The sequence below is a fragment of the Pyrgilauda ruficollis genome, unplaced genomic scaffold (assembly GCF_017590135.1).
Source record: "Pyrgilauda ruficollis isolate IOZ18807 unplaced genomic scaffold, ASM1759013v1 scaffold85, whole genome shotgun sequence".
In the NCBI taxonomy this organism is placed as follows: Eukaryota; Metazoa; Chordata; class Aves; order Passeriformes; family Passeridae; genus Pyrgilauda; species Pyrgilauda ruficollis.
Window position 1 is genome coordinate 233241 of NW_024530488.1, and position 19186 is coordinate 252426.

The 19186-nt window shown below is 51.9% G+C and overlaps 1 protein-coding gene and 1 long non-coding RNA gene across 3 annotated transcripts; one reads left to right on the forward strand and one right to left on the reverse strand.

Annotated features, from left to right (window-relative positions):
* Positions 1-172: 172 nt before the first annotated feature.
* On the reverse strand, positions 173-13291 carry LOC121364565 (cystathionine beta-synthase-like). The gene is made up of 11 exons (XM_041487946.1): positions 12867-13291; positions 11860-11929; positions 10258-10349; positions 8891-9016; positions 7246-7330; positions 5594-5699; positions 4992-5063; positions 3699-3833; positions 3045-3153; positions 2618-2702; positions 173-829 (listed from the first exon to the last, which is right to left on the reverse strand). The coding sequence occupies exons 1-11, from the start codon at positions 13101-13103 to the stop codon at positions 735-737; spliced, it is 1212 nt and encodes a 403-aa protein (XP_041343880.1). The 5' UTR covers positions 13104-13291; the 3' UTR covers positions 173-734.
* On the forward strand, positions 12797-17760 carry LOC121364566. Of its 2 annotated transcripts, none has more exons than XR_005956881.1 (3): positions 12797-12878; positions 14199-14368; positions 14964-17760. It is a non-coding gene; the product is annotated as an uncharacterized LOC121364566 (long non-coding RNA). The 2 variants fall into 2 exon arrangements; XR_005956880.1 differs by lacking the exon at positions 12797-12878 and adding an exon at positions 12921-13049.
* The last annotated feature ends 1426 nt before the right edge of the window (positions 17761-19186 follow it).

Sequence of the window (19186 nt, forward strand, 5' to 3'; positions counted from 1 at the left end):
CTCACCACAGCCCTCAGCTTTCCCTTCCCACCCCTCCTGCTGACACCTTTCACCTCCCTGGGACTCTGTGTCCTCCCTCCTTGTCACACCTCTCCGACTGTAACAGAGACAAGAACTGATAAACATCTGAGTCAGAACAAGCAATACCATCTCACACATTTAATCTCGAGCCTGGCAAAAAGAAATTAAGACTCCACACTCTCCTGCTGCCTTCTTGGAGGCAAACGCCCCCATGGGTGAGGAGGAATGGCTCCTGGGTGTGTCTGCAGCCCTGGGTGGGCAGAAAGGGGCAGGAGGGTGCAGCAGTGCCCTGACTTGCCCCAGCCCTGCAGCTCTTGTGGCAGAAATGGGCTCTGGAGGGAGCAGGGTAACTCAGCAGTGCACCAGGGGCAGTGCACAGGTACCTGCAGCTGGCAAACACCAAAGCTTCTCCTGCTCAACTCTGGGCAGGAACAACCATACCCTTCCCATCCTGACCTTCCCACATTCCCTGCCCAGCCCTGGGAAGCTCCATGTGAGCACACATGGCTGTTAAACACAATTTCTTTAGTTACCTCCTCTTTAGTGATACTGGGGGTGGCATTTGGCAGACAAATAGAACACATCACAATTTTCTCCTAGGCATTTTGAGAAACTGTTGGCTGCATTGGGCCAGAGGCTGCCTTGGCCAGGTGGTTTGGGCTCGGGGGCACACCTGGGCCTGCTGGAGGAGGGGGAACAGCCGAGCTGCTCTGCTACTTGTCGTTCCTGCTGACAAAGGTGAGGAGATCCATGGCTGTGACCAAACCAAACACCGTCTGCTTCGTGGAGGAGCTGCCATTCCCACTGACTGGAAGCACAGAAAATTCCAGCTTAGTGGCAAAACAGTAAAAAGGAACACCACCACCACCCCCACCAGCCCCCTCATCACCTTCCAGCTGTGCAGAGGCTGCTGTGCATTTATTAAAGGAAAGCCCCAACAGGGACGGTGTCTGCCTGAGCTCTGCCTCCACAGAAATGATGATGGAGCCTCAGTCAGGTTACTGTGATCACACCAGAGAGGTTTTTGCTGCAAATAACCCACCTTTCCCAGAGCAGGAAACTTAATTTCCCAGTTGTTTTTAGCCAACCTCTGTTCCAGTCCTGCTCCTATCACCACAGAACTTTTCAGAGCAAACTAATGAGACTCTCTAAAAGCAGCAGTCAGGCACTTTTCTACTCTGTTCTCATAACATCCTACACCACCATTAATGAAACAGCACTTCAGGAATTGTTTTAACTCTCTGATAAGTGTTTTCTTAAATAAAAATAAAACTAGCCACCAGAGCCCAAACACAAGATAAAATGCAAGCTCCAAAGGTGTGGGAAGAAAGTAATAAATAAGGGGGTAACTGTGACAGCATTAAAACAGCAGCTCTGGAAAAAGTGGGTGTTGTTTGAAAATCAGAGCAAGAGCTGCTGCAGACAGCTGGCTGATATGTTTTGATGGGTGCCATTTAATTTGCTGATACCATTTAATTTATATCAAAACATGATACAAAAGAGATATTCCTTATTTTATGACAACATAGCTGGGAAAGGAAACTGCCTGGCATTAATTTTGGTGAATTGGAAATGTATATCAAAGGCAGTTTTGAGTGTCAGATTTTTGTTTGCAACCTGTTGTGGGAACATGGATGAACCTGCAAGCTTCAGAGCTGATGGGGCCCTGGGGGAGCAGGCCCTGGAGAGGGAAGGTTTGGGATGTTTGGGTTTTGGAGGCAGGCAGCCCCTTGCTGGAGCCACCCACTGCTCACCTGAGGGATGCTGTGCATGCTCACTGTGCAATCCCATCAAATCAGCATAATTACAGCCTTCAGCTCTAATTCACAAGGCCTAAACATGGCTCTTCTGACTGCTTTTTGTGCTGCTCACTTTTCCCAGCCAAGGTCAAACCTGTACTCCTTTTTGGTGTAATTGTTCTGGAAAGGTGTGCCAGGTCAGATGTGTTAAGCAGCACCTGCCACCACGCCTTTTTTGGGTCAGAGGAGGCACAAGGGGTGATCCCTGCTGCCACTGATGTGTCAGCAATCCTGATGCTGCTGTGGTGACTCTGCAGGGCTGGCTTGTACACCAAGGGGAAGGTGGTTGTGCAGTGGATTGAGAATGAAACCAATAAAAGCTGCTTTAATGGTGCTCCCAGACTGGCACAGCATCCCTACAGTCCAGGGAAGGCTCACACACAGCTGCCCCAGGCTACAACCAGTGCCCCTGATGACCTGTGCCACAGGGCTTGCTCATGGCCCACCCCAGTTCTGCTCAGCTTTCTCATCTTAGGTGCCTGAATTCCACCCAGGCTTTACCTGATGTGGCCAAATGTTCCTTCTGACCTTGCCCCTGGGCTACAGAAGCCTAGAGAGATCCCTATTTTCCCCCTTGCTAGCTTTGCCCCTCTCCCCTCACCCCTGTGGTGTCAGACATGGGTGAGGAGTGGGCAGTCCCAGGGCTGTGCAGAGCAGAATCCCCTCGTGGGGCAGAGACTCAGGGGCTGCACAGGTGCAGCAGCTGCACTGGCACCTGCCACAGTCAGCTTGAGAATTTCCCTCTCCCCTCTCAAACACTTGTGCCAAGCCCCTGGGGAGTTTCTGCAGATACCTACACTGCGTCTGCTCGTGTACAACGATAGCAAAGTGGTCGTTCTCCAGGATGCAGGAAAGCTTCCCAAGGCTGTCCTCCAGGCTGATCTAAACAGGGCAAAATGTAACTTTTAACGTTTTACTTCACCTTGCAATGGCTGAGCTCTGATTTTGGAGGGTGCTGATTCCCCAGCTGGATGAAATCCTCTGTCAGTTCTTGGCTCCTGGTGTGAAAAGCTCCCATATCTGAGCCCTGCTGGCTCTGCAGGGCTTGTAGAGGTGCTTATCCTTACTCTCATCTCCAAGATGTCACCATGGCCCTCCCCACTCCTCTCTGCCTTCTCACCAGCCTCTTCTCCCAGCTCCTCTCACAACCCAGGGTGCTGCTGGTGCACCTCTCCCTGTCTCCCTGTGCCCAGACAGGCTGACACAGCCCAGCCCCTGTGGTACCTTGGAGAACTGGTCGTAGGTGACCTTGGTGACAGGGTCTGAGGACTCCACGTTTCCATCCAGCATGGAGCTCAGGGTGTTGCTGAGGGTCACCATTCCCAAAATAAGCCTGTAAGGGAACAGGGAGTTTTCCAGAAGGTCAGACCTGAGGTAGAACACACATTTTATGTAGGGGCTGAGCTGCTCTGGTTGAAGTCAGTGACTAAATTGTTGCTGCAGTCAGTGGGAGGCACCAGGTTTCTCCTCACTTGAGCAGCACAAGGAGTCTTTGTCCTCACCAAGCTGTTGGTTTCACAGCAGTTAAAATCTGCTGTTGCAGTCCAGGACTTAGCAGCTGGGAGAAGGAAAATCCATGGGCTCTCCAGCTGCTTATTTGTGAGGGTTTCCCCCCAGCTCTCACTCCCCTGGGCTCCCCTTGCCTGTGCACTGATCCAGCATCTTCTGGTTTGGTGGGCACTGGATTGGGCTTTAATTGGATCTTTTACAGGAGTTTTATTGATGAATCTTCACTAGGAGGCAGATGATCTTTTTAAAATTATGCATCAGAGTCCAACACAAGAGCCCCAGCTCTGAATGAGTAAATGGGACTTTAGCTTCATCACGACTGATTTTTCTGTACGAATGCCTGTCTGTGCAGTGAGCAGAAATAGTTACCCTGACTCAGCAACAACAGGAGCTTGGTCATATCCCTTCTCCTGGAGGATCTCAATTGCCTTTTGACAGCTGACTTCGGGGAGGAGGATGAGAGGGGCCGAGACATTCAGTTTCTGCACCTTGATGTTCCACCACCTGTTGGAAGACAAATGGCAGCGCCGAGCTGTGGCTGCTGCACAGCTGTGGCCTTCAGCAGGGGGCAAGGCCAGAGGAGATGAGGGATTTATTTCTGCCTGAAAAGCCAGCCCCACTCCTACAGCCAAAGCAGAAATGCCACCACGGCCAGGTCTTGTTGAAGCCAAGCTTTCATGCAGCTCCAGAGGCAGGGATGAGACCAGCAGCTGGCAAGGTGCTGAGCTGTCCTGAATCCAAGGAAGCTATTGAGGGCTTCACTTCAAGCTCATAAATGGGTGACCTACCAGTTTTACTCCTTTGTTCTGTATCCTTGGTCCTCACAAGGTAGCATTTGCAGCTCCTGCAGGAGAGAGCCTCGCAGAGATGCTCGTGTGACTTATGAGGGACAAGCTGAGCTTGTTTGTGGGGGAACACGAGCAGCTCCCAAACATCTCAGCCCTGAGTCCTTGCAGAAAAGGCAGGGCAATGCTGGAGCCTGGAAGGGCCAAGAGCAACTCTAACCAGACACAAGAGGCCTTGGAAATGTGTTAAGTTTTTAGGAAATATTTTACAATAATTTTTGGTAAAAGAGAAGGCGACATCAGTAATACCTGCTGTCTTTAGGGTGAGACCAAGAGCTTTTCTAAACAACTGGCATTTGCCCAGCCACACATCAGCTGGCATCAGCAGTTTGCCTGTGACTCCCTGAGGGGACTCTTTCCTCATGGTGTCCAAGGGACAGCAGAGTTGGCCAGCTTTTCTGGCCAGCAGCTCTGGAAGGTGAAAATTTCCTGTTTTATGCCTGAAAAGAGCTGCAGAGCTGTTTGAAAGGGGGCTTGCTACAACAGGGACCCACCTCCCCAGCAGCCTGATGGTCCTTTGAACATCAGATGTGGAATGGAGAGAGGTTTTCAGAGGGTTTAGGTGGCCTGGGCTGCCACGTGGGAGTGGATCAGCTACTTTGGGACAGAAATGGCTCCTTTATAGACTTTGATTGGAGGGCTGAGAGATAACAACTCAAAAGAGAGGAGCTGACATTACAGCCTCCCCAGAGAGGTCGGGACTTTACTGTGTTTTTGCTAAACACTAAAAGGGAACATTTTCCTTTGAAGATAATGATTTCCAGACTCAGAAAGCTGATTCCCTTAGCACAGTTTATTCCAGCAGAAGTTGTCTTACCAAGGCTTGTGCTCCTGGGCGTCATTTAGGAACCCATTTTTTATCATCCATGTATCATTCACAAATTTGGACCTAGAAATCACCAACAAAGAGCAAGTCTGTGAGGCTCCCAGAAGAAGTCATGCTTTGTTTCGTGCATCAGACCACAGCACTGCCCCTGGGGCTCTCATGATTTTTGCAGCTGGCTGCTCTCAGCCCCTTTTAAGGTCAGCAGGAGCATCGGGTGCTCAGTAACTCTTCGAAGCACGCCAGCTATTTGCCTTCCTAACTTTAGGCATGCACGCTCAGAAAGCACAGCTTGGCTGAGTCCTGCTCCGTGCAGTGAGTCAGAGATGAGAGGAAATAAACCCCAAGTGTCCCAACACCCATCCTCTGGTGACTGCCACGCTGCTGTGCTGTTCCTCCCTGTTGTTTATTTTGCTTTTTCCCCGTGATCTGCCCAAGTGAGACTTCCAGCTCTGGGCTCACTCCTTGTGCCTTGCTGTCAGATTTATTGGGGTGGCTCTCCAGAACCCCAAGCACCTGGCTCATCTCCTGTCACAGGAGGCCATGGGAGCTGCCGTCCTGGTGCTGGGAAGCGGGGCAGGAAGCAGGACACTCACATGTAGTTGCGGACGGAGTCGGGCAGGATGACAACGCAGCGCTGGCCTTCCTGCAAGTCCTTGGCAGCTCTCACAGCCACAGACATGGCACTGCCTGAGCTGCCACCTGTGTGGGCACCAAGGAGAGGGAGACAAGGGTCAGGGCTGCCCAGAGCCACTGTCCTGCAGTGGGAAGCACAGGCTGCCCCAGATAAGGGTGCAGAGGTGGCACCTCGTGGGAGGGACACTGGGATGGGCGGACAATCAATCCCAAAGCCTTGTAGGCTTTAGGGCCAGGCAGAGGTGGGGACTGATGGGATGTGTTCATGTGGTGGCTCTTGGGCTTTGGAGGCAGCATGAAAGTCGCCTCAAGGACTTCATGAACCATTTCTTGTGGGCAGACCAAGGTCTGAGTGGTCCCATGCAGGGACATTCAGAACACGCTGCCCACACCACACCCTCCCTTCCCACCAGCAGAACACCACGCCAGTTCTAGAGCTTCTGGCTGACATACTTGGCAGCCAAAGACTGGCTTTAAATGCACTGTAAAGACTGAAAAAAAACCCCATAAACATTTCATTCATGCTTGGAATACCAGGCCAACATGATGGGAAGGCTTGAATGCTCCCCGTGTCTGTGTGCACGCATGTGGTTTGCTGCACGTAGGGCAAGCAGGTCCCTGCTTTACAGAGGCAATTCTTCCACCACCAGTCTGAGTACTGGAAGTCAAACACATTCCACTATCTGTGTGCCAATTACACACTGCATTCAAGGCAGCACGTATTTTACAGCAGGTTAATTATCCCTGGGTCACATTTTTCAAACAAGCGAGGAACGGCCCTGAGAAATGCAGTTCAGGGAACACGAAGCTGTTCACAAATTATGGCTGAGTTCAAACAAGTGGTTTCTGTTGAAACACAGTGACTCCGTGCCTGCTAGGTTAAATCAACATTTAAGTGTTTCATTACATATATATAGCCTGATCTTTTGCAAAACTCCCTGGATATGAGTGCTCAGGGCTTTTATCAGCTGTAGCTACGAACCTACGTAGTGTCTGCTCCTGGATGCAAACCTGTGTCTGTTTGCTTGGTGTCAGGGAAGGCTGGAAACAAGGCTGATGCTCTGTGGAGGCTCTGAGGGTACAGGCAGGGTCTGTGTGAGGGCACCTGTTCATTTTGGGAAGCCAGTGGGATCACTTACAGCTTGTTGGCACGGGGAGAAATACTCAGTAAGAACATCTCACACTTTCTTTGATTTCAGACCTTCCTGGTCCAGAGCTGGCACCTCTGGTGTGGCAGTGACACTGAGCACGGCCTCACAGAGCTGTTGGACAGCCCACCTGTCCTGCCCCGAGCCCCACTAATCCTCCCTTCAGCCTGTGTAACTCTACACTGCCTGAAGATCCAGTTCCACTGCAAAAGCACTCCAGTAAGGAGAGAATTATTACTTCTATAATTACTGTGGCTGATGAGTCAGAGCCCAGACCAGACGCAGGGACACACCTCTGGAGCCTGCAGTGACCTCTGCCCAGCCCGAGGCTCAGCCTTTCAGCCCTGCTGACCCAGCAGACACAAAATGCAGAGGGCACCTACTCTGGAGAGTTTTGGTCCCAAAAGGATGAGGTTCAGAAGGTTTGTTAAGGGAACAAACTGCTGTGGCTGCACTGTGCTTACCACACAACAACCCCTCCTCTCTGATCAGCCTGCGGGACATGAGGAACGAGTCTCTGTCGTTGCTTTTGTACCACTGATCCACCACCTGGAAGGGAAGCAAGGAGGATGAGTCTTGGCAATGTCATTTCAGGCTGCCCTGACCCTCTGAGGCACACCATGGTGCTGATGCCCACAACATCTGGCAGCTCTGAGCTGCCTTCCACACTTGTTGAAAGCATTTGTCAGAACATCCATGGTCTGGAGTTCTTGCTTGCAGACACCCACACCTTTCCAGGCAGCACCCTTTCCTCAGAGAGTTAGGGATGCCTAACAGGTCCAGAGTTTGGATGTGGAGGAATATTTACGATGTCCCAGGCCACGCTACATTAATGGTTGAGATTTTGCCAAAATGAGATCCAGCTACAAGGATCAGTCAAGATTATTAAGGTGACAGCTCTACAGCCAGGTGCTGACAGCAGGGATGTAGTTAACACCTGGAAGCAGAAAGAATCTGGGGTGTGAGGCTGTGAGGGACCTTTCTAGAAGGAGGCCAGGGCAACACAAGCAGCCTGTGTTAGGGATTTAAAGCTCTGTGGCAGCTGATACTGAGAGGGAACTTGACAAGAAGAGCTGCAAGGTTCATGATCTGCTGTCTTACTTGGATCTTGTTGTCCAGCCTGTGCATGATGCAGGATTTCTGCTCTCTGTGTGTGCTGCCTGAGGCAGAGGAGGCTCAGGAAAGAGCAGTGTGATGAGGAGCAGCCTCAGCACAGACATCTGTGTGATCAGAGCCAAAGGGACACATCTGAACCATGGTGAGGCTGAGCAGAGGACACTCACACTTGTTAAATGCCTGCTTTTCACCTCTATTTGCCTTCTCCTTGTGGGTCAGTGTCGTAGTTTGACATGGGAGGAATTTAGGGAAGTGAGACAAAAGCTTTTTGTGTAACTGAGTTTGTTGAGCCACTGAGAAGCTGGACACTCTTCTGTGAAAGACACAGTGTCTTTTTCCTCTTGTGGAGAAGTCTCCATAACCTTAACAAGAGGGACTTCTCTCCCTAAGTGAACTGAAGAAAGACAATTTTAAAGGTAGAAACTGACTGGCAATTTTAGGTTTTGTTTCTTTACGTTATCAGTGAGAAAGAAAAGGTTGGGGGGGAGAAGAAGTGTTCTGAAGGGTTTGTTTTGATTCTTACTACTTTTTTCTTTCTTTTAATTACTTTTAATAAAATTTTCTTTATACCCTTTTAAAGTTTTGAGCCTGCTTTTCCTTTCTCCTAATCCTATCTCACTGCAGGAAGTGAATGCATTAGTGATTGATCAGCACCAAAACCTACCACACTCTTTGGTGCATTAGCCGGGAAATTTTAAAATTGAGGAAATCTTAAATTAACAAACCAAAACCACTACAGTCAGTTATAATCAGAGTTACTCAGAAAGTAACTGGGTGTCCCAATCCCCCCACAACAGCTTGTTCTGCACTGGGAAGATACATCAGGGCCACCACACCTCTGGCCTTGGGAGCAGGCTGGATGTTGTAGTGCACTAAATAATTTATTTAGCTGTTTTTTTGCACTGGGTGGTTGGAAATTTGCACTGAGTAGTCTTGACAGCTGTATGCCAAGGCAGAGAGCAGGCAGGGGCCCCTTCTCACAGGGTTACTCACGGATCTGTCGAGGACAGTGGGGATGAAGTCGTGCCCAATGCCCTCCACCTCGATGGTTGTGGTGTTGCTCTTGTTCATCTCACTGGGCAGAGCGACGATGGAGCCGTCGGGGTCCACGCCAATGATCTTGGAGGGAAAGGCATTTTGTCAAACCAAAATGGGAATTCAGAAACAGCCAAACTCAAAACTCAAAGGAAAAGTTACCCACACCCTCAGCAGCAGTGTTTCCTCCCCCTGGTATTCATTAATATTCCTAATGACTGGCAGCATGGAGAGCTTCCAGGATAAAAGGGTGCTGTTTTTCACTGTCTTAAATAGATCCTAGGTAGTCTTCAGCTGTTGCAGAAGTGACTGGTGGCTTAAAATGTTATCACTCTCAAGGTGTTTGTCATCACCCCCTTGGCAGAGCCTGCCCCTTCCAAAGCCCAACCCTGAGGACAGTGCCAGAGCTCCTTAATCTGCTCTAGGTGAAGCCAGCCAGTGAGCTCCAACCTGTGGAGACCTGTGGATACAGACATCCTTTCTGGATCTAGCTGTGCTGGCTGATGGTGCCCTGGTTATTCACAGCCTTGTGTCTGGGCTGAGGTGTCTCCTCAGCACGCAGCTTAAGGAGGGATGGTGACACTGCACACGCAGCTGCACGCTGCCAGCGAGGCAGCCTCACGTCCCAGACCTCCAGTGGTGGGTCCACACCTCTCTGGGGATCTGGGATCACTCACACACTGACCAGACCAGTCTGTGCACACCTCCAGTCTGCCTTGAAGCACGAGCTCTGCAGGATGAGCATCGTGAGTGATGCTACCCCTAAAGCACAGAGGGTTTTGCAGTGGCAGAGGAGAAGCATTTGCTGTCTGTGCCTCACCAGAGTGTCCTGCACAGGGCAAGGCACCAGGCAGGGGTAGATTTTAGTGGGGCTGTGGAAACTTTGGTCTCTAAGGCACTTGGATGGGTCTAGATCAGCCTAAACATCACCAAATTTCTTCCCACAGAAGCCACATTGCTGTGAACAAACAAATTAGTGCAGACAGCAACTACTTCCTCAGGTGAGCCTGGGGTTAGGCAGGAAATGACATGCAGAGACGGGACAAGGGGGAATGGCTTTGAGCTGAAGGAGGGTAGATTTATACTGGGTAATAGGAAGAAATCTCTTATTGTAAGGGTGGTGAGGCCCTGGCACAGGTTGCCCAGGGAAGTTGTGGGTGCCCCATCCCTGGAATTGTTCAAGGCCAGCTCTGAGCAACCTGGTATGGTGGAAGGTGTCCCTGCTGATGGTAGGAGGGTGGAATGGGATGATCCCTAATGTCCTTTCCAGCCCAAACCCCTCTGTGATTCCATGAAAACCCCAGCAGTCCTGCCTCCAGCCTTACCTTGCACTCCGGGCACTTCTCCTTCAGCTTCCTGGCGACACCAGTGATGGTTCCTCCTGTGCCAGACCCAATCACCACCATGTGCACCTTGCCTGCAGATCAGGGGGCAGAGAGGTTTGCAAGGGCTCAGCACAGCCCCCAGCACGATCTCTCCTTTAGGCAGAGCCCTGTGCAGATGCAGAGCCTGTGTCCAGCAGAACCCCTGTGAGCAAAGGTCAGGCAGAGGCCATGCTGGTGGCCAAAGCCTGGTCCTGTGCAGGAGCTCAGATGAGCTTGCAGGACCTGAGCACAGCTGGTCCTGCCTCACTGCAGGGAGCTGAAGGTGACCTCCAGATCTCCCTCTGCAGCTCTCCATGATTTCTGCATCTTTGGCTTCTACTGAGCTGAGGGAACGGCATGAAGATGTGTCAGGGCAGGTTTAAGTTGGGTATTAGGGAAAGGTTCTTCCATAGAGGGTGGCTGGGCACTGAACAGGCTCCCCAGAGCAGTGGTCACAGCACCAGCCTGGCAGAGCTCAAGGAGTGTTTGGACAATGCTCTCAGGCACATGGTGTGACTTTTTAGGTGTCCTGTGCAGGACCACAAGTTGGACTTTGATGATCCTTGTGGGTCCTCTCCAACTCAGGATATTCTGTGATTCTGTGGCTTAAGGAGGAGGGAATATCTCAGCACACCCACCCTTTTCAAACCACAGCATATCAAAGCAGGTCACACATGTGAATATCACTAACAGGCACAACCTTTCAGCCTGTGTTGGCATCCACAGTGGAGGGAGGGCTGAGCTCTGCCCTGGCACCTCTGTGAGATGCAATCCCACTGGCATGACTGAAATTATACAGATTTAGGACTGGAAGGAGCAGAATTGGAGTCTGACCTTCAAAACCTGACGCTGCAGCTGCACTGGGAAAGGGGGACCTGCAACCCACAGCTGGCAGCCAGCTGGAGCAAACCCTGACACTGCAGAGGAGGCAAGGCTGGGACTCTCTTGCTGCCATTGATAGCTGACTCTTTACTGCTCTGATAACTGCTGTCCAGTTAAAACCCTCAAGTCCTGGTCACGCTTCACAGTGCTCCCAGAACTGGCAATAAATTTCACTTCTATCTGCACAAACATGGACTGGGACAGCCCTTTATCCTCCCCCAGCCCTCACTTCCAGTGGCACTCGTTTGTGAGGTCTTGATTTGAAAATGAGAGTGCTGGATTAGATGCAGCCTTGCCATGCCCTGGTGGATTTATATTCCCCTCCAAGGCCTCGTGGGACCTCTTGTGTTCCCGGCTGGCAGGTCACAGAGCTGGTGTGGCCACCAAGAGACATGTTCTTTCTCCTTTAGGTACAACCTCAGTTTCCTAAGCCTATGGTCTCCCCCCAGGCTTTTGCAATGGGAGGGGAGAGCCGGGAAGCCCTGCAGGCTGAGGTGGATCTGGAGTGGATTAGGAGAGGTTGCTACACCCTGTGTGTCAGTGTTATTAAGATAATACTGTCGGCCCCTCCAGAGGCCCTTTGGGCTGTTTCTAGACATTCGGGTCAATAAATGATGTAAATGAAGCCTCTCAGAGAGGGTTACAGCCCCCTGCACGTCGAGGCAGCAGCACAGACAGTACCTTCACACTGCTCCAGGATCTCCTCGGCCGTGGTGTCGTAATGAGCCAGGGGGTTGCTCGGGTTTCGGTACTGTTTATTCCAGCAGAGAACAGCAGCAGTTACCGTGTGAAGAGCAGGGCAAATACCAAACCAGACACAGCTCCTGACAGAGCTGTACCCAGAGCATGCAGCTTCCCCCTCCTCTCCCTGCCGAGGGGGACACTGCCACCCCACCAGGACAGGTCACGGGTGTTCCTCCTGTTTGTCCCTTTGGCACAGATTTCCAGGCCCACCTGGGGTTTTTCCACACTGGGAGGTTAAATGTGCCCACAAACACTCCCTCTCCAGCACTTGGTGCCCCTTAGGTGTGGGGATGGTTCAGAGGCTGGGGACTGTGAGCTGGAGAAGCTTCCTGATCATCAATCAGCTCTCGTGCACAAGAGGGATTTTGCAGCACTGATATTTGTGCACCCCACGTTCACACCCGTGGACCAAAAATGAGCTGAAAAGCTCATCCAGTCTTTGAGCTACTTTTTTTCTCAGAAGGAAGGAGCTCGCCTGACTTTCTGCACTCCAGGGCCTCCTCACTCAGGGCTCAGACCAAGTGTCCTCCTGTCCAAGACCCAGCACTGCAGGAACCTCTGGCATGAGTCACCAGGGTTTGCCCTTTACAGCATGAGGTTTATTTTTGAGGCAGAACAGAGGCTGCTAGCTAGGCTTAAAAAGTGGGGTTTTTTTTCAGGTCTAAGTTAAATCTGAACCAATTTGAGTTGTCTTTGAACTGTGCAAGAAAACCCAGCCTCACCCACACCCAGGCTTTGGCAGAAGTGTTGCAGGTTTGGAAGTGCCCCTTATTTTGTTTCTGTCCCCCTGTGCTTTGCAGAGTGATTAAGTTTCAAATGCCATAAAACACTGACGAAATCTGCCTCTGGTGCCAGTTCTAATGGAGCCCCCAAACAGAGGCACTCTTGGAGAACACCCTATAAACTCTCTTGGGAAAGGGAGCCAGTGGAGGGACGGCCTTTACCTGGTCCAGGATGTAAGCGTTTGGGATTTCACTTTTCAGCTTCCAGGCCACACGGATGTTGGACTCGGGGGCATCAAAGCGAGTGCACGGCGTCCTCACGATTTCAGCACCCAGTGCCTTCAGAATATTGACCTTTGGGAGGGACAAGAGGAGCTGCAGCACAGCTGATCCCACACAGGGATGGTAACCCGAACCTGCGGGCTCAGGGCAGCGCCAGATGCCAGAGCAGCTTTGCATGTGGGAGACATTTATCCTGTGGAGATACAATGTCCAGCTCTGGACTCTGCTATCTCTGACATGCTCCAGCAGCCCAGGGCTCCTGCCTGAAGCTGGCACATGGATTTGAGCCTGGCTTCTTGCCCTGTCCCACTTGGAGGGCAGGCTGGGGACAGGGTGGAGGGAGGTGACAGTGTGCTGCTCCTTGGTGCCAGAGGAAAAGGGCAGAGGGAACTGGACAGGGAACAGTGTCTCCTGTGCTGGGACTGGAGCCCCAGCATGCAAAGGGGAGATCAAAAGCTGATTTTGCCCTAAGTCCCTTCTCTTCTCTCACCAAAATCAGGGAAGGAGCAATCAGCCCTAGGGTGTCTCCTCTGGGAGATGGGTCTGTCAGTGGGAAAGGGGAGTGTTGGGACACGTGGAGATGAAGCCCATGGCAGCTGGAGGTGGCATCTGACCCAGACTGAGCTTGGGTGAGATTTAGGTTGAATTGAGGATGACACTTTGGAGAAGGGCTCATTCTTGAGCCAGCTCAGGGTGCGTGTCTGGCTTCACTGGCATGAGTTCAGCTGTCTGTGAGGCTCTTGGCTCAGCAGTGAGGGATTTCTGCCATCTCCAGGACGGTGTGTTCACCAGACCATCAGCTCTCATGCAAGTGACTTGAGACACCACCCTGAGAAACAGCTCAGGCAACTCTAAGTGTCCCCAGGTGAAAGAAAGCCATAAATGCACAGTGAGGCCAAGTGACCTGTCAGATGTCAGGGGGGAAGTGAGCAGGACTGGCAGGACAGCCCTGGCACCTGCCTGCCTCTCCTGCTGTGCTCCACATGCAGCAGATGCTGCTCTGTTTCTCTGCACCCACACACTGTGTTTGGCTATCCCAGCTGCACTTCTGACACCAGACAGCCACCAGGCCATCACAGGCTGCCTTTATTCCCCTCAAGAGGCAACTTTCTGAACAGCAGCTGGTGGCAGTGGGTGTGCAAGGCTCATTGGCTTTTAAAGTGCTCCAGGGAGGGAGAAGCAGAGAGAGAGAGAGAGGAAGGAGATGTTCCCCAGCTGTGGGGTAAAACCATACAGAGCTCTGACCTTCTCCATGCTCATTTTCTCTGGTAGGACGATGATGCAGCGGTAACCCTTCAATGCAGCCACCAGTGCCAGCCCAATCCCTGCATGGGAGCAGAGGGAATTGGTTGGCACCAGAATTTGGCAAGAGCGACGGATGGGCGCCGCTGCCCGCGCTCCTCTCTGGATGGAACCAAGGAGTGGCCACTGACCAGCCACGGGTGAGGGCATCCCCCACGAGCCTCCTGGGATGTGCTGGGAGCACCAGGGAGTGTGGGAGGATGGGCTGACGGGCAAGTGGAGGTGCAGCATCGCTCCTGCTCCCAGGGGTGGCACGGAGAGAATGGCAGGGCTGGGGAGAGCTTTTCTCCCCTCACCGAGGCTCAGCCTCCTTCCTGTGGTTTTGGAAACACAGGAGAGAGCTGATTGTGCTTCAGGAGTGCCTTCCCCTCCCCTTCAGTTGTGGGGGGACAGACACACAGGACGCAGCATGTCACTCCATGGCTGGCAGGCCAAGGGCACCTCTGCTCCAGTTTCAGCAGGGTGATGGATGGAGCCAGCTGCTCCCTGCTAGAGCAGGAAGGTGAGGCAGCAGGAAGGAGCAGCGTGTCCCTGCCTGGGGCTGCAGGGAGTCTGGTGCCATTCTAGCTGCCCCCAGACAGGCAGGGAGCCAGTGTGACCCACGTGGGACACAGCTCTGGGGGAGCACAGATCCCCTTGGCTCCGTGGCTGGGGGCGGCTGGGGTGACTCAGTGTGGTGGGGTGACAAGTGACAGTGACAAGGGCAAAAATCACAGGAATTCTCTTCCAACCCAGCAGGGGAATGGTCTCTGGGAACCTCTGAGAATTCAAAAGCTTCCCAGCCTGAAAACACCCAGGGTTGCCCCAGCCCCTGATGCTGTCTGCCTTGCCACAAGGAGACCTTCCAGGCACACCTGGAAGGTGTGGGACCCTCACAGAACCCTCAGGAATTTCAGCAAGGAGGCACCTCAGCATCCCAGGAAGCCCATGGCCACCAGGAGGGGAGCTGAGGGGAGGATGGAGCCAGAGCCCACCTCGTAACTCCAAATGCAAATCCCTGCTCCTCAGAAATTCCACCCTGCCCAGTTCCCAGGCAGAGGAAGCATCACTGCCCTTCCCACCTGTGTTTCCTGAAGTGGGTTCAATCAAGGTGTCTCCTGGTTTGATAATCCCAGCTCTCTCTGCATCCTCCACCATCCTGAGGCTGATGCGGTCCTTCACGCTGCCCCCTGCATTGAAGTACTCACACTTGGCCACTGGAAAGGGAAACAAAGGGGACACTCCATCAGGCACCTGCTCCTTTCTCCCCCTGGCCTCACTGCAGTGTTAGGACACCTCTTCCTCCTCTGCAGGACTGTCCTTTGCTGAGGGGAATGCATCCCCCATTTGCATTTTTGGGATTTTCCATCAGAGTCCTTCTTTCCCCCATGTTTCCTCCACCCTGGATGGGTTTGAAGCCAACCTGGACAGCCCAGGATGGGTTAAAAATCAGCTGGACATGGTCATTGCAGGGTGGGAGGTCCCACACTGGTGCAACACTCCTTGAGGACTCTTCTGTGGGCCAGGGATAGCAGCAAGGTCTCACTGTCTATCCTGGGGCACTGAGGTTTTTAATAGATATCTAAAAAGCTCCCCTTTTGCAGGGATGATCCATAGTCCTGACTGAGGTGCCGTAAAAAAAACCCAAACAATAGAAAGAACATTTTCAGGTGCCAGGCCAAATGACAGTTTCTTTCACTGAGCTAGCAATAAGCCAAGTCACTTTCCAAGGCACATCTCAGTCCTCACTGGGGCCTCCACACCACAGGATTCTTCTTACCAAGGCTTTGATGAACATCTGCAACTGAACTGGTGCCACTGAGCTCTGTTTTATGAACAACATGGAGAAATGGGGATTTCCAGGGGGTCTTTCCTTTCACCCTGGCAGAGACAGCGACCTGAGGCTGAGAAATCAGCCCTGTACCCGAGCAGCCTGAACGGGAAAGGAAATCTCGTGCTCATCATTACATTTTATAACGCAAAGTGCCACAACTCCAGCTGCACAAGGGTCCCTGGGGGCACAGAAGACACCAGGCACTCCTGTCCAGCTGTAGCTGCTTCCTTTTATTCCTGTGTTTGCCTGGGAAGGGGCTCTGTGCTGACACAGACAGGACTGTGCAGCTGCTCTGCCTGTTCTGCTTTCCTTCCCCTCCTGTGCCAGGGGAGGGAGACACCATCCCAGAAAATGGGATCTGCCCGGCTTTCCCAGCACCTGAAGCACCAGCCAGACATCCTGCAAGGGACAGGCTGCTCCAGAGCTGCTCCAGGCACTGCACATCTGTCCTCCCACCTCCAGCAGCTCCTTCCATGGTCTCCTGTGTCCCTCAGCTCTCATTGTGAGCAGGGTGAGGCAGTGCAGTGTGGAGGTTGCAGGGCTGGTGGCCCAAGGATCCCAGATCCTAAGAAGGGATCAGGTGGGAAAGCCCAGGGTGCTCCCTGTGTCCATGTGCTCAGTGGGGTCTGGCTGCCCCGAGGGTTCCCAGGTGCCACACAGCACTGCAGGGCTCTGCTGTGCCATTGCAGTAAGGATGGGTGCTCAGAAGGTCTCTCCTTACCCAGCTGTGTGACACTCGTGGCACTTTCTGCCTCTCAGAATCTGCCTTTCTGCCCAGTTTGGATTATTAGGATTAGGAGTTATAGGAAAGGAGACTGAAAATTCCACATGCACAGATCTGAGCTTATCACCCTTGTGACTGTAGGGTGACAGCCTAAAGCCAAGCCTGACATGACACAGCACCAGCTAAAATCTCCTTAGGGAGAGGACTTAGATCCATCCCCAGATTTAGGCCAGCTCTGCTCGGAGCTCATGCTGCTGTTACCTGGCAGGAGAAATGCCTCACTACCACTGCCCCCCTGCTCACTGCTGCTTGAAATCACCTGTTTGGCCCAAGAAATTACTGCCTAATAAGCAGGAGAGCCCAACATGAGCCACACCTGCCCCTCCCCATCTCTGTTCCTCTCTGAAGCCCCTCCAGCACCACCCCTCACCCTCACCTCGTGGCATGCAAAAACCTGGTGGGAAGGGGACACTCACAGAGCTCACACTTGAGCCCATAGGACTTCCCAATCTTGTTGATTTGGACCATTGGGGTGCAGCCAATTTTCTTGAGGATATTGGGCAAGATCTTCTTTTCTTCTCTCCTGAAATAATGCAGGAAAAAATAAAGTCAAATAAAAGCTATTGTTGTGCAACATGAATCAAGAGAAAATCTGAGTGAGGTTTCAGCAACTTTATCAAGGCCACCAAAAGACACCCCAACTCCAAGAGAAAAAGAATTAGTGGCACCAGGAGTTAGTTACAGTTCTCCATCATGAGTTATTAGGTCTTTTACATAAAAAGTAAGCTAATTAATTTTCAGGATTGCTCAGAAATGCCTTGTCACTATAGGACACGAAATAACATGACGCAGACACGCAGCTCTCCCAAGGTAAAAAGAGTACTTTTAATTTCTGACTCCAATATTTATAGATTTCCAAAAGTGACAATGGATTTGAGGGTGACAGTGCCACCTCTCCAATGACACTGGACAAACCAACAGCCTATCAAATTTCTCTTTTTCCATAAAAGAATGCAAAACAATAAGTTATTTACATAAAGTGTGTGCGAAAGTTCGTTACAAGAATGTAAACATCAGAAGGCTTAGAAAAACTTAAAAAATCAGGGTGACAATGCCTTGCTCTGCAAAACCCTAGGCCAGATCTGTAATGAGTGAAAAGATGCTTACAAGCCTTTGGATTTTACGCTGTAGGTGAGAAAAGCAGGAGACACAGCACGAGGCTCCCCATCTTTTCCCCATCCTGCCCAGCCCCATCTCTGCTCCCCACATTTCCAGCTGCCTCTGGGCCAAGTGTTGCTGGCCAGGACTGCCAAACTTGCAAGGATGTCTCCAAGCCATGAGAGAAGCCCAAACCTCAGAGGGTTCTGGGGGGTGTTTTGCAAACAGTTGAACCCAGCTGCCCAGTGAAATCCAGCTGCCCAGACTGGCCAGTCGCTCTCAGACTCCAGCAGAAGCCAAAACCCACAGCAACAGCAACAGAAACAGACCTGTTTGCCCAAGCCATCTTGCCAAGGAACTCACACCCTCGAGCTCTCCACAGATTGATGAGGGCTGTGTTTGTTTGGGCCACCTCCTGGTCACAAGCCAAGGACATCTCCTTGCCATGGGGTGCCAACGCCCCGTTCCCTCAGTGCTCAGCTCTGCTGTGCACATCCCTCGCCTCCCACCATCCCTGCAGCCCTGAACTGGAGCTGTGCTGTCCCTGTCACGGCCAGGCAGTGGCTGTGTGCTGGCAGGAAGCCTGAGTGGCGCAGAGGTGACTCAGGGACCTCACACCCCTCCCTCCAGGTTCTGCAAGTGTGATATAAACACCTCCTGCCCTGCAGGAGTACAGGGCTTCTGTGAAGGTCTGTACTACCAAGAGGTTCCAGCCTCCCTGCATTCCTAGCCCAGAAATGATGGGATGTGCTGTTACCTCTCCCTCTGGGGGAAGTGTCTGCAGAGACACCTCAGGCTCCTTTGAGTGCTGCCAAATGTGAGGCAATACCACAATAAATGAGCTTCCCTCACAGCTGCAGCCATTGCCCATCTGCTCCAAAAGCCACTGAAATGCTCAGGGATTTCAGTGGGGCTCCTTCAGGTAAGATTTAACTGGAGCCTGGCTCTCTTGAGTTACTGCATTGCACATCTGGAATGCATCCTGCAGGTGCTGATGTCAATTCAGGACAGCAGACAAGGATGGTTTTCCCCTAAGATTCCAGTTTTTAGTCATGGCTTGCTATTCCTTGAGATGTCCAGGGGAAAACCAGTCCTGGCAAAGCAAAGGATTCCTGTTGAGGTTATGTTGGGTCAGAACCAGCTCGAGGGACGTCAGAACTGGTCTACCTCTGTATCTTTCAAAAAAAAAATTAAATATTTAATATTAATTAAAATAACATCCTGTCTCCTCCCTCTGCTTCTACCCCCAAAACTCAATCAGAT